This window comes from Urocampus carinirostris, chromosome 8, assembly GCF_059441175.1.
Source record: "Urocampus carinirostris isolate Australia breed hairy pipefish chromosome 8, RoL_Ucar_1.0, whole genome shotgun sequence".
NCBI lineage: Eukaryota > Metazoa > Chordata > Actinopteri > Syngnathiformes > Syngnathidae > Urocampus > Urocampus carinirostris.
Genome location: NC_142356.1, coordinates 33666979 through 33681928, shown reverse-complemented (window position 1 = coordinate 33681928; position 14950 = coordinate 33666979). Strand labels below are relative to the sequence as shown.

At 40.0% G+C, this 14950-nt stretch overlaps 1 protein-coding gene across 2 annotated transcripts in view; it reads right to left on the bottom strand.

Moving 5' to 3' along the window:
• Window positions 1–588: 588 nt before the first annotated feature.
• slc26a11 (solute carrier family 26 member 11) overlaps window positions 589–14950 on the bottom strand; it is a 23108-nt gene continuing 8746 nt past the window's right edge. For both annotated transcript variants that reach the window (XM_088342472.1, XM_088342473.1), the window contains 10 exons: window positions 12783–13011; window positions 12531–12709; window positions 10236–10308; window positions 9181–9292; window positions 9043–9098; window positions 8329–8469; window positions 8126–8253; window positions 7161–7260; window positions 6960–7093; window positions 589–1945 (listed from right to left, as the gene is read on the bottom strand). In XM_088342472.1, the coding sequence (XP_088198598.1) occupies window positions 1841–1945; window positions 6960–7093; window positions 7161–7260; window positions 8126–8253; window positions 8329–8469; window positions 9043–9098; window positions 9181–9292; window positions 10236–10308; window positions 12531–12709; window positions 12783–13011 (1257 nt within the window). In that variant the 3' untranslated portion in view covers window positions 589–1840. The remainder of the gene's footprint in view (window positions 1946–6959; window positions 7094–7160; window positions 7261–8125; window positions 8254–8328; window positions 8470–9042; window positions 9099–9180; window positions 9293–10235; window positions 10309–12530; window positions 12710–12782; window positions 13012–14950) is intronic.

Here is a 14950-nt window from a genome sequence, read left to right as displayed (position 1 = left end):
AAAGCAAAATGTATCGGATTGGTATTAGACGATACAATCATGTATTTACTTGGATCGGATTGATACTAAAATTCCCATTATCACCCATTCCTACTGAATACTTAGCAGTTTGTGATATTAAGATAATAGCAAATGGACTTCACTCAAAATGAGAAACAATTCCAATCATGCAACTATACAGTTACTTTATTGCCTGAATTATATAAAATATTTTACAAAAGAATCCAAAAACAATGTTTGTGAAGTGCATACTCAAGATATGGTATTTTTTTATGGTATTGAAGTGTTGTCAAAATAATCATCTATTTAATACTGGGCTCTGTCAAATTAAACAGCTGTATATATTTTTTTCATTTAAAAGGGAAAACTACATGACACAATAAATGACAGTTATCTGAATAGTATACATAGTTATACATTATACACAGTATTTAATTTTTTTAAAAAAGATTGATGAATATACAGTGGCTTGCGAAATTATTTGGCCCCCTTGAACTTTGTGACCATTTTCCACATTTCAGACTTCAAAAATAAAGATATAAAACTGTCATTTCTTGTGAAGCATCAACAATAAGTGGGACATAATCATGAAGTGGAACACACTTTATTGGATATTTTAAACTTTTTTTAACAAATATAAAAAGTGGGTGTGCAAAAATTATTCAGCCCCTTTACTTTCAGTGCAGCAAACTCTGTCCAGAAGTTCAGTGAGGATCTCTGAATGATTCAATGTTGATCTAAATGACTAACGATGATAAAAGGAATCCACCTGTGTGTAATCGAGTCTCTGTATAAATGCACCTGCACTGTGATAGTCTCAGAGGTCTTTTTAAAGTGCAGAGAGCATCATGACAAACGAGGAACACACCAGGCAGATACTATTGTGGAGAAGTTTAAAGCAGGATTTGGAAACACAAATATTTTCCAAGCTTTAAACATCCCAAGGAGCACTGTGCAAGCTATAATATTGTAATGGAAGGAGTATCAGACCACTGCAAATCTAGCAAGATCAGGCCGTCCCCCTAAACTTTCAGCTCATACAAGGAGAAACCTGATGCAGCCAAGAGGCCCATGATCACTCTGGATGAACTGCAGAGGTCTACAGCTGAGGTGGGAGAATCTGTCCATCGGACAACAATCATCCGTATACTGGACAAATCTGGCCTTCATGGAAGAGTTGCAAGAAGGAAGCCATTTCTTCACAAGCCACCTGGGAGACACACCAAACATGTGGAAGAAAGTGCTCTGGTCAGATGAGACCAAAATCGAACTTTTTCGCAACAATGCAAGACGTTATGTTTGACGTAAAAGCAGCACAGATCATCACCCTCAACACACAATCCCAAAAGTCAAACATAGTGGCACCATCATGGTTTGGGCCTGCTTTTCTTTAGCAGGGGCAGGGAAGATCGTTCAAATTGATGGGAAGATGGATGAAACCAAATACAGGACCATTCTGGAAGAAAACCTGATGGAGTCCGCAAAAGACCTGAGACTGGGACGGAGATTTGTCTCCCAACAAGACATTGATCCAAAACATAAAGCAAAAGCTACAATTGAATGGTTCACAGAGCTGCCAAACATTGAAAATCATATTTCAAAATGTATGAAGATAGAAGTGATTCTAAGATGAAAACAAACCGTAGATGTCCAGCGAATGGCACCAATTCACCATAAATAACTGTGGAACAATCAACACTGTCTCCACAAAAAGTGAGCATTGCTTGATTTTTGTTGTTGTTGGATTTTTGTATTTCTTATAGAAAATGCATATTTCATAATTTGCTGGCGTAGAAAAGTACTAGAGTTTCATAGAATTTTGTTGCACTGTGACAGTGCATCATAAACTGAGGTGGTTTGATCCCATTTGGAGCGCCGTCTCAATGTCGTCAGCATATTGGAGTCCTTCCAGATCTGCAGCTAGAAGAATCTTCAGGACATTGGGCTGGTAGAGGGAAAAAACATATTTATATAACATAGCAAAATAATAATAATAAAAATAATAATAGTAATCATCATCATCATCATCATCATCAGCATCATCATCATATCACCTTGGGTAAAAAATATTGCAATTTTAGAATATATGTTTTCTTATTGTTAGAGCTCGGTGGCCTTGGGAGTAGGGCGCCTGCCCCGACACTGGGAGGTTGTTGATTCAAGCCTCGGCCCGGTCATACCTAAGACATAAAACATTGATACTCATTTCCTCCCTGCTTGGCGCTCGGCATTAAGGGTTGGAATTGGGGGATTTGGTCACCCAATGACTCCCAACACATCAGTTGGGTTGAGCGAGGGGGCTGGGAATCCCCTCCTCTGTATCAATCTCCCAGAATGAGGGATAAATGTGAATGTGTTCTTGACTCTAAATGAAATGAAATGAAATGATCTGCATTTATATAGCGCTTTTCAAGTCAATGACTTCCCAAAGCACTTTACATTGTGCTTCACATTTCCCAATAGCGGCCGTGATCTGTGCAGCCATGTAAGGCGCTAACCTGCTTATTGGGGGTATTGGGGGTTCAGTGTCTTACCCAAGGACACTTCGGCATGTAACATGGACAAGCCGGGATTCGAACTGGGATCCCTTAATCCTAAAACGATCGCTCTACCTCCTGAGCTACTGCCGCCACTCTAGCCACCTCCCACTAGGGGGATATGGCTCCGGTATATGTATATATATATATATATATATATATATATATATATATATATATATATATATATATATATATATATATATATATATATATATATATATATATATATATATATATATATATATAATTGTTACATATGTTCACCTTAATTTTATAGTACGGGGGTCTCTAGCCTTTTTCAAACTAAGAGAAACTTTTTACTAATTGGTGCAAAGGGCTGCCAGTTTGATATGTAATGTAAAATAAAAAAGACACTTTTTGTCAAAAATGTTACAACTATGTTACTACTATGTTATAACCAGGTTGCCATCATTTGAGGTCAAAATAGGCTAGGACCATAAAGCCATTGAGAAATCACATTTCCTAGACAATCACAATGACCCATTATATATTTTCAGAACCAGTCCTCAGGCTATTCAGGTGGTCTTTTGGGGCTACCTGTTGCCCAAAGACACCATGTTGGAGATGACTGCTCTGGTAAAATCCTCCTTGAAATGAGCAGTAATCTGACTGACATAGCAGAATGTAAGTAATTGTTGTACTCATAAAAAAAAATCCATAAAATGAGCAAAACAATCTGGCATCAGCCATTGTAGACAGTTTGCTTATTTTAGCTAATGGGAGAGGTATTGAGTCTAATCCCAGCCAAAATGACTGGAATGGAGTGTTTTGTATTTTTAATCCAACCAATCACACACCCTAACCCTTTTATATCCTCTGATTCTCATTTATTCTCAATCAGTTGTGATTGGCGAAATGGTGAAATTGCTTCTTTGTTAAATTGGGAATAACAGTTTTGAGGCTCCTAAATTTCACACATGAACTCGCTATGACACCAAGAAAGAATGGGAACATGTGTGCAGGAGATGCGCATGCCGCATGGATGAAAATGGAAGTGTGCAGGGCATAGGAACTAACAGCAACGTAAGCACTTTTGATACAAAACACGGCTGTGATGTCTGATAACATTTAAGATGCCCTTCAGGGGAAAAGATATGTTGATATTTGCCATCTGTCTTTACATGTCCGCTGCTCCCCAAAATGAAAGGAGAAACAGGAAATAGACACAAACACGGAGGACGTATACAACGTGTTTACAAATGAAAGCGCGTCCCTCGCTCAATATTTTATTATAATTCAATTATGTAAGCATGCAGCATACAATACATGGCTCTCACATGTGGAGCAAAAAAAGTCAGTTTAATTGTATTTCATTCACCATTCAACAATGTACTCACTATTTTAACAGTACATCCACAAGTCCATCAAAATCGTTGATTTCCGTATTCAAATTGATCAGCGGGAAAAGTTCTCCATCATGCCACAGTTCTCTTGGTATTATCGGACCCCATATTACATGTCAGCCGTAATAGATACTGTGGAAATTTTATTCGTAAAAAAACTTCTGTTAGAAGGAGATAATGCTAGTATAGCCAGTTTGCTGGAGGACAGTCACCCCATTGGGCTTTTCTTGAGTCTTTTCGAGCACTCCATGCGTAAAGATCCACACCATAGCAGGATTACAAAAACCATTCCACATAGTGCACGCTATAGTCAAGTCAAGTTGTCACATTTATTTGTATAGCCTTTAATCACAAAATGTCTCAAAGGACTGCAACGGGTTAAAGTTACACCATCCTCTAATCTTAAAACAACATGCTGGAGAGGTAAAACTCAACAACCTTAGCATGAGGAAAATAAGAAACCTTGAAAAAGGGGCCCACAAGTTGTAATCCCCCTTCCAGGATAACTAATGTGCAATAGATTCAGCTATAGGAGCCCAAACATACAGAACGAGATAATGAAAATGATGAGCAAACTTGTGACCGAAGATAAGAGTTGGGCAAAGCGGATATTCAATTAAAGTGGCGGGCACATGGGATCCTACGGGCCAAGAAAATATAGCCATCGTTGTGCTTTAAGCTGACGAAAACAAGGTGTACTCATTGATGAGCTTTCCAGCTCTGGACTGCAGTGCTTTTTCTCTTTGAGAGATGCATCCGGTGTTACATCTATTAAGTGTATATTAATAACATTTATTTCTTCTATTGTTTTCAATAAAGAAGCCTGATTTAAGCTGTTGCTGAATGTAACTAGGTTATGTTTAACGTGCATCAGTGCTGTGCAGATACATGTTGTGGGTAATAGTAATTTGCACCCCTATGCAAAAATAAAACTTTCTCTATCACATGAGACAAGATATGCCTTGTTTTAGTTTACATAAAGAGGGCATTAAAAACCCAGTACTGTTTAAAACACACCAAATGTTCACTTTCTAGTTTTCCAGCAAATTATGTCTTGTGTCCAAGTTCAAGATTTACTTGTTTGAAATGGGGAGTCTTTAAAATATTCAGGCTCAGTAAAGCATCCTCACAACATTACAACAAAGTGATCAAATACTGGATTTCTAACAACAATTACTGCTAAATAGAAAAGAAGATAATATATCAAATTTACTAAATGTCCTTGGACGCATCACTAGCGTAAACTGCGGTGTCCAGTGCCGGTGTTCTGCCGAAACGTCCAACGTTGTGGAGACGTCCTAACAACAGACATGGGACCAAGTCACACATGTGCAAGTCTCAAGTAAGTCTCAAGTCTTCACCTTCAAGTCCCAAGTAAGTCCCAAGTATTTTTTTCTTGGGCAAGTCAAGTCACAAGTCAAGTCCCGAGTCTTAGATTGCCAAGTCCAAGTCAAGTCACAAGTCATAAAAACAGCGACTCGAGTCGACTCGAGTCCAAGTCACTAAGTCTCAAGTCCCCATGTCTGCCTAACAATGCTTTGTGGTTACAATTTTCGTTTTGATTTAGTCTTATTTGACTCTTTCACTGCTTCAACCTAGTGTTTTCTGACATAGCTTTTAATCCTGGCGTGTATTTCTGTGATAGCTTCTTAGCATGGTGTTTCTTGACTACGGTAATCACGCACTGTATGTATGCATGCCAACCCTCTGTCAGAACCAGAACAAATGGTAGACCCAATCGCGTAACGTTTCACACAAAGGTTTATTGGGATATTGAGGAAACAAACGCCAGCGATCCGGTGCTCGCTGGACAGGGGGAGCAAGCAGCTCACGGGATCGGTGCGTGATCGGAATGAGGAAGTGATTCGCCGGGACGGAAGATCGGAGCGTGGTCAAATGGGCAAAAAGTGTCGATAGACGGAGACAAACGGTAAATCAGGAACAGACGAGTAGGAAACGGATGAAGATAGGCCCGACGGGAGCCAGAGTCAAAGTGCTTGCCTTGCGTATGCAGAGGTTCGCTTACGGACTGACAAGGAGTGACTGGAATACTAGGTATAAATAGGAGGGCAATCAATCAGGCAACCAGGAGCAGCTGGGGCCAAACAAGCATGCACAGGTGAGTGCAAGAGTAATCATGACACCCTCATTTTAACTCACCAGTAAAAGTTATTTTTGCAATAATTCTGGTTTTCAGTGTTGCTATTTTTACCTGATAAGAAAGAAAAAAAAATCGCTGTCAGATTAGCCTCCACAAGGTAGGACGTTTCGGCATAACGCCTGATACGCACACACCTAAGCAGTCTTACATACCTGTTCTACAAAATGAGTGCTTTATTGAAGTAGAATCAAAATGCAGAGAAAAAGAAAATTGATTTTACCTGCAACAGTCCGACAAACATGGTCTGTACAATCTGCACAACAGATGACTCGCACACGTCGTGTGTAAACCTTCTCTCTCTGTCTCATTTGCATCAATGGTTGAAATTGTGACAAAAATTGTCAATCGCCGCATTATGGATACGAAACATAGTTTTAAATCAAATTCTAACCCTGAAAAGTAATCCTTATTTAAATTGAATGTTCCTGTAATTTGATTACTGAAACAGAATACAATTACATTTTTTGGTATCCTAAATACGTAACACCGTTACATGTTACTCCCCAACCCTGACACAACGCCACCGACAGGCACTTTGAGACTATGCTTCATTTTCCATGCCCACTATTACTTGTCGCAAGCTTTGAAGCTGCTGTTTGTTTTACCCAGCGTTAGGCCATGTGTATTTACCTTCTGGTTTTGTTTTAAGTTCCAATGGGATTATTGTCATTAGCCTGATTTACATGGAGCAATTTATTCTATTTAAAATGCATCTGAGAGGCCAAACGTAATAAAAATCCTCTTAATAAATACCTCAATCAGAATGGAATTTCATTTTAAAAACGAACACGAAGGTTTGATGGAGATAAGTGCATACTGTAAGTAGAGGTGGGAGCAGTAGAGTGACTAAAAAACATATATTCCTTGCATGAAATATTGATTGTAAATAGGTACCTGCAATCTGGAAAGAATCAGATGCAGGTCTTGTCGCTTAAAGTGCCTCTGCAAGTCGTAGAGTTCATGAATCACTGTGTAATCAATCACACTGACGTGGTGGCAATCCAAAACCACTGACCGTGGCGGTGAATCTGTTACCAGAGAAAAGGATCAGGATTGTCAATATGGACTGTTAGGATCATTTGACTGAATACTTACCTTGTAGAGCATGAGTGTGTATGACGTGGCTGAGATGTTCTGCAGCCGGGAAGCTGATTCCGCTGGCCAACTCAATAATCATTACGTCTTGATGAGACATCTACACGCAAGAGGCAAATGAAAGACAATTGTGACAAACCCATTCTTTGTTAGTGAAATAAGAAAAATGGTTATGTTGATGAGAGGGATTTAGGACAGGGGTCGGGAATTTTTTGGACCCAAAGAGCCACAAAAGCAAAATATTGAGATTTCTTTTTTGAAAGAGCCACACGATATTTTAAAGACAAGATTCAGTAAAACCGCCAAAAGCTAATTTTTCAGCGCATTTTGTTTTACTGTGTGACGTTGTCACCCTCCCTCAATTATTCAAAATTGTTGAGGCTCCTTTTAACATTCTTTTTTTTCATAGACAAAGGTTTCAAAACAAGGTGTGAGCAGAGTTATTTTTTGTAAAAATGTCACAAAATACTGCAAACAAGGATACCAACGTACTTACCTACGGCACGATCAGCACTGGGCGAGAGAGAGAAGTGAGTGTGTGCATGGCTCCCCCCATTTCTACCGTTCACCTAATCAAATTGCTCTGTGTGCTTTTTATCATAAGGCGTCTCAACAGTGAACATACATTTAATGAGCTTCCAAGTAAAGGATTCCTTAGCAACGTACAACCAAACAGGGTCTGTTAGTTTGACACCTTGATTATAAACTGCAGTTGAAATTGTGGCCTTCATATACTGGACCAAACACCTTGAATTATCAACGTTGCTTTGACTATGCAGGCACGAAACTTGAGTTTGAGCTTATCAGAATCGGAATGCTGCAGAGGAAAGAGTAGGATTTCATCTCCATGCTATATGTACTCATGAAAAAGCCATATCTGGCTCACGAGCCATAGGTTTCTGAACTCTGATTAAGACCGTAACACTTCGCCTGCCGAACAGCTACCATCAATTCTATTTGAATACCTTTATTGCAGGTCTCGCCAGGGATTGCATCAGTAAGGCTCCAGATACAGCAACACCCCCAATGATTCCATACTGCACCTGCCAGAAACTCATCAGGAGTGTCACCATGAAGGGAAGCAGGTCAAGCTCTGAGGAGTACATCAAGGCACAGGCTGAAACTGTGGAAGTTGTGTGCGATGCACACTGCATTTGCAGAAACATACTGTGTATGTGCCACATTTTAGCCACCACGTGATAGTCCACCATGGGAGCGACCGCACAGATGACAACAGCAGCAAGAGAAGCTTTTGGGATGTAGTAGAAGCCCGGCATGAGAAACGCCAAGGATAGCAACACAATTACACCTGTGACAAGTAAAACATACAAAAATAAATGAAAAATGTTTTTGGGTGCAAAAATCAACTACAGTAACATGTTAAAACCAGACAAAATAGAAATGATTTACTTTTTTAGTGACTGGTTTTAAGCCATTATTTATGAGGTGGTTGTTCTCTGCCTGACTCTAGGGATTTACTTTAGGATCAATAATACACAAGTAAACAAATTGTCATACAGTTATGTTTTCTACAATGATATATTGAAGAAATGTTTGACTTTATAATATATGGATTGGAATTGAAACGTTATTTAGTTTATCCAATTGATCAAGAAAATAAGCCCCAGATTTCATAATTTTATCAAAATACATTAATTGTTGCAGAACAAATTATACATGAGTGTCAGTGTCCCTTCACAGGCAGGGTATGTGTGTCATTTGTTTTTAATTTGACACGTGCCTTTTACTAATGGTGACAGCTAATTTTAGAAATTAATTGTTTTTGTTAGTTGGGCCACAAAAGAAGAACAAAAAGGCACTGTCTCGAGACTGATTAAATAACGTATTCATAGCACAAAAATGAAAAAGTGTGTGGACTCACTGGTGACGATCCCCCCGGCTGGAGTACAAACCCCAGTCTGAGAATTTACTGCAGTCCTGAACATGACAAGAAAACAAATTGTGTAAAGTTTGCCAGGCACACTGCAAACACTGTTCCCTTTGTTGCAAGAAACAACACCTTCCAAAGCTGCCAGTAACAGGGTAGGCTGAGACAAAGGAGCCCATAACATTGGTCACGCCAATTGCCAACAATTCCTGGTTGGCATCTATTCTGTAGTTGTTCTGCCTGGCTGAAGACAAACAAGAAGCAGAACTTTAGCACACTCTTACGTGATTGGCCTAGATAGCCTTTCTGTCCCGTATTTTTTGGACTATAAGGTTCACCCCCCCATATAAGTCTTCTGTGATTTATTTTTCCTATATAAGGCTCACTGGAATAAAACTACATTAAGCGCTAGGGTTGCATGATAAATAAACACAGTTAAATAACAATTTATTACATAGAACATAAATAAACATTATGACATCTGGTTTCACCACTAAAATTAATTAATTAATTCATTGAGTTTACCTTGCTGTCCTCAGGCCAAAGGATTTTTTTGGCCAGCTAGACAGCTAATGACCGACGTGCAACTACATGGAAGGTCCGCAACGAGCGTTGGCGTCTGTGCTGCCATTCAAGTTCTGCGTTTTTCTTTTTTTTACCTTTTAGCAACAAACGGTTAACATGTTAATCAAAAGAGGGCTCTCATAGACCACTCTATATTTTTCTCAAAGGCAGGACAGTGACATACACTGGTACAAATGATGGTGAACCAAACATTATTTATATGTACTTGATTAAAAATGCACAACTAGAAAAGGTTTGAATAAAAAGCTTTCAAATTAATTGACAGAGCCCCGAAACTTGGATACAGCCAAAAAATTGTTATTGTTGCATTTTGTTTCTTATAAGAACCCCTTTAATTATAAATGTAACAAGCATGTTTGTAGAATTAAACTCTTAAGCACAAAGGGCACTAGAAGACCACTCTATATGTTTCGCAAAGGCAAAACAGTTACCGTAAACAGTATACTTTAATTGTAACCATGAAATTTTATCCACCGTATTTCCGGTATAACAGACGCACCGGTTCATAAGGCGCAATTTCAGAATTCTGGACAATTTGAGGTTTCTAAGTGCACCGAAAAATACGGCACTTCCTGGATCCTTAATCAAGATGGAAAACTCACCAAATGCTTTTGCAATTGCAATGCTCTCTAGTAGCCCCATTAAAGGAATCACTGCAAGACCTCCACCAAAGCCCTGCACATACATAGAAGCCATAAGACGTTACAAAGGAGACCAACCCCAAAAATTGGTAGGTCCCTAAGGTCCATATTACAAAGGAGGTTTTTGAAGCGCCAAATCTAACCCCGACTTCTGAGTTGTGTCACCCTGCGTTGCATCCAAGCTGTAATTAGGCATGGCAAGGCAAGGCAAGTTTATTTTATAGCACAATTCATACACAAGGCAATTCAAAGTGCTTTACAGAAATGGCAAAGAGACAGGTTAAAAACACACAATTACGGTTAAAACATAGAAGAAAAGACATTGAAAATTTAAAATGTGGTTATTAAAATGCATTAAAACCACAGATAAAACATAATAAAATCAATGAATTAAAATAAAGTAAAAGTGAAGAGTGCAGATAGAACCCTTTCAGTTGTATGCACAGTTGAACAGAGCTGTTTTCAGCCTGGACTTAAACATTGTCAGAGTAGACGCCTGTCTGGCGTCATCAGAAAGACTATTCCAGAGTTTAGCTGCATGGAACTGAAACGCAGCTTCACCCTGTTTAGTCCTGGCTCTAGGCACCAGCAGAAGGCCTGTCCCTGAGGTTCTCAGGGTCCGAGATGGTTCATAAGGGACCAACATGTCACAGATGTTCTTTGGTGCTAGACCATGAAGCGACTTATACACCAGCAAAGCTGTTTTAAAGTCTATTCTTTGAGCAACAGGAAGCCAGAGCAGAGACCTGAGCACAGGACTAATATGGTGGTACTTCCTGGTTCTAGTCAGGACCCGAGCAGCAGCGTTCTGGACGTTCTGCAGCTGTCTTGCAGCTCGTTTAGAAAGTCCAGTCAGTAGGCCGTTACAGTAGTCTAACATGCTAGAGATAAATGAATGAATAAGTTTCTCTAAGTCTGGTTTAGACAGTAAACCTTTGATTCTGGCAATGTTTTTGAGATGGTAAAAGGCTGATGATGTTATGGATTTAATGTGGCTATTAAAGTTTAGGTCCGAGTCCATTATTACCCCAAGATTTCTAACCCATCTTTTATTTTATTTTATTTTATAATTACCACTATAAAATGAAATACTGAAGTCAGGGCTCAGTTTATATGCACCTATTGGGTTTTGTGTCACCCTAGCAAATGGTAGCCAGCGCGTGGGTGAGGGGGCGTGGTTTATAGAGGACCAACTAAATCAATGGGACAAACGTGAGAACATAATTTACTGTATAAGTGTGCTGACTTTTGTTTTTTGTTTTTTAGTAAAATTTTTGCAATATACCATGCTTGGAGAAAAAAAGTGTCTTCTTTGAGTGGATTAAAGCCCAGAAACAAAATTTATAAGGAGCATCTTGGCTAAGTGTTCGTTTGCAAGAGCTCAAGATAGCACAAGTCAAGAAAAATGAAGGCTTTACCGCTTTTTTGAGTTGGTTTTCTTCCATTTTTTTTGTTATGTGGCTATTGTAAAGCAGTTTTAGGACATCGGCGTCAATGCCAGTATATACTGTAATTTGTAACTAGATAGTTACTGTCAGAGTAACACATTACTTTTTATCAGTAATCTGGGGTGTAACTGAATTACTTTTTAAATAATAAATTCTAACTCATTACTGCTTTTTCAGTCATGCTCCTAGCAGTAGTGACTGAATTAATGAGGAAATTAAATCTTGTGTGTGTGTGTGTGTGTGTGTGGCTGAACTGGGGGTAAATAGGGGATAAACTTGAGTTCCGTGGAGAAAAACCTGCTATTGGGCAGGTTCGTTTCACATACGTTCGGATCTTAAGTTGAAACGAGAAGAGTTATCCCGCTTCCTCTGCTTTGAAGTACTTCTGCTTTATAGAACGGACAGCCGATAGTGCTAAGTTAATTCTTTTTTTAATAATGGACAGATGTAAAGAAGATTGCATAGGATGCTACTTCCTTAATTTCTTTATCATGTCGCTCTGTTGTTCATTGTTTATGTCGTTATCGCCCTATCGTGTTGCTGTTCTTCTATTTCTACACCCCTTAAGGCTGATGTTTTAATAAAAAGAGGAGCCTCAGGGGATGTGCCAGAAACGAGGAATTGAATCCTCTAATCTGATGGCCCCTCACCCTGTTTCTTTTTTGCAAGTTCAAAACCCAGTGATGTTTTCTCACCTTATTTTGGTTGTCTACAGTTCAAAGTTAACACACAATGTTGCTCTTTTTTCCAGTTAACACACTCAGAGATCTTAATAAACCTTTGTGAAATCGATTCCAGGACTTCTTACCTCAACAATCTCCCTAAATGTCACTACAGTGCCATTGGCGGTAGTATCGGAGGTGGGTGGGGGCATAAAGTGTGGAAGCCCTTGGGAGGTTTCCCCAGTGATCGTGAAGAGATGAAGGCCATAAGCTTCCCAGGAAAAGGCGCAAACTGATGCACCCACCACTATGAATGCGTTGCGCACTAACAAAACACATTTGAAGAGTTATTGTACGGCCATCTTGTAAGTGAACATAATTTGGAAGCTGATACTAACTTGTAGCAACAGCCCACACCAAATTTTTGGCAGCCCTGGAGAACCTGGGAACATCACTGTCATCCTCATCAAGAGCCAGACGAGTCTTCATTGACGTCAACATCACCAGCAAGGCCACACAGATTAGACCGAGGACCACGTCGCCTATTCGCGCATAGGGGATCTTGGAAAACGTGTAGTACACTTGAGGGAAGAACTCGTGGGGAATGTCTTGAAGTCCCAGGATATTCTAGATATAGAATCAAAAATATTTTCAATTTATTAATGATTTGAATAGTATACCATCAAGCTATTTTCATTGCTGCAGTGGTGGTTTGTAAGGGCCCGCAAGGCCTTCTCTGGCCTAAAATATTTGTATCATGTGATGTTTATTATATTTTATATTATATTTTATCTATGAATACTTTTACTCATAACTCACACTTGAGTTTGTTAAGTGTGGTGAGTTGATTCAGATAAAGCTTAATCTATTTATTATAACTGTTAAAGTAAACAATTTTTTAACACCTTCAACTGTCAGAACCCGGACAGGCGGAGGACCCAGACGCGTAATGTTTTCACACACACTTTATTTTACGGGAATGGGGCAGGCATGCGCATGACCACAAACACCAGTGATTCGGAGATCGCTGGGCGGAAGAAAGTGAGACAGAGAAGTGAGGCGCGGGAAAACAGGAAGCCAGAGGCAGACGAGAGTCAAAATACAAGTCTTGCAAGTGCAGAGGTTCATTGACAGACTGACAAGGAGTGAATGAGAGCACTGAGTTTAAATAGGAGGGAAGCCAATGAGGCAACGAGGAGCAGCTGGTGCCCAACGGGCGGGCCCAAGTGAGGGCAATGGGCAACCTTGACATTAACGGAAAACAGAAACACACTTTTCTTCCATTATTTGTGAATAATGTGTCGAATGTGCTTAGAAAAGTTCTTTTTTCTCCTGTAAATGGTGTTGAATTTTTTTTTTACTGAACTGACCCACCTTAGGGCCCGGTCACACAGCCGTTTGCGTCTGTATCGCGGGTAAAATTTTGCGTTTTTTTTGCCCGTGGTTGCCCGCGATCGAAAATGCGCAAAATTGGCCAACCCGCTGTTCATCGGTGGTATGCCCGCAAAACAGACGCCGGCGACTGTTCCGCTTCCTCATCACGTCATTTCCGCGTCATTTTCTCGTGTGGACCACGGGTATAAAAGCTCTCGAGCCGGTGTTGTGCACAAATCCGACTCCTACGCAAATCCCCCGCCCCCCCCCCCCCTCCCCTCGCGTGAACGCGCATTCTGCTGCGATCGCTTTTGTTGGAAGCGTGCATTGACGTTGGTGACTTTTTCATCCGCGTTAACAAACGCATTTTGTAGAATACGATCGCACTTTATTGTTTAAATAAACGCGTTATATAGACTAGGATCTCCCAATTGTTATAATTAGCTCGCTTTATTGTTTTAATAAGCGTTTTATATAGAATACGATCGCTTTTGTTGGAAGCGCAGCAGAATGCGCGTTCACGCGAGGGGGGGAGGATTTTATATACGGTGTGTATTACCGTTCGATTACGTTCACAACAAAAACAAAGACGGAATGGTTTAAGTTGTATTACATTCCCAACAAATGCAAGACGAAGTGGTTTTGGTTATATGTTCGCCATTACATTCCCTAAAAGTGATATAAAAGTGAGATAAAACGAGGTAAAAGTGGTTGTAGTAGCGAGGGGATGCAAATCTCGGCAGGGATGCATTTCTCGGCATAACACCGGGCTGTAGAAATCATAACCGCTCAAGACACAGTCCCGTGAAGATCAAGATTTCAAGCTATGGCACCGAAGAAGCCAATATGTTATTATTGTAATAGTTTTTCATTTTGATTTTATTTTCTTGTTATGAAATGAAAATAAATGTCAAGAAATAAAAATGGATTAAGACGAGGTCACTACGGTGACGGGGATCCATGTCTACCCCTTGACGTCTCGAGCGCAACTGACGTGTGCTCGGCAAATCGCGCTGTATATACGCGGAGAAAGGCGTTTGACCGTCACACGCGTAACACGCTAATTTCACGTAATAACACCGCGATAAAGGCGCAGAACATGCTATTACCATGCTCCACCCACGATTACCCGCTGAAATTTCCCGTCCTACCCATGTGTAACCACGCCCTGGCCGCGCCCAGAGCACGTCGT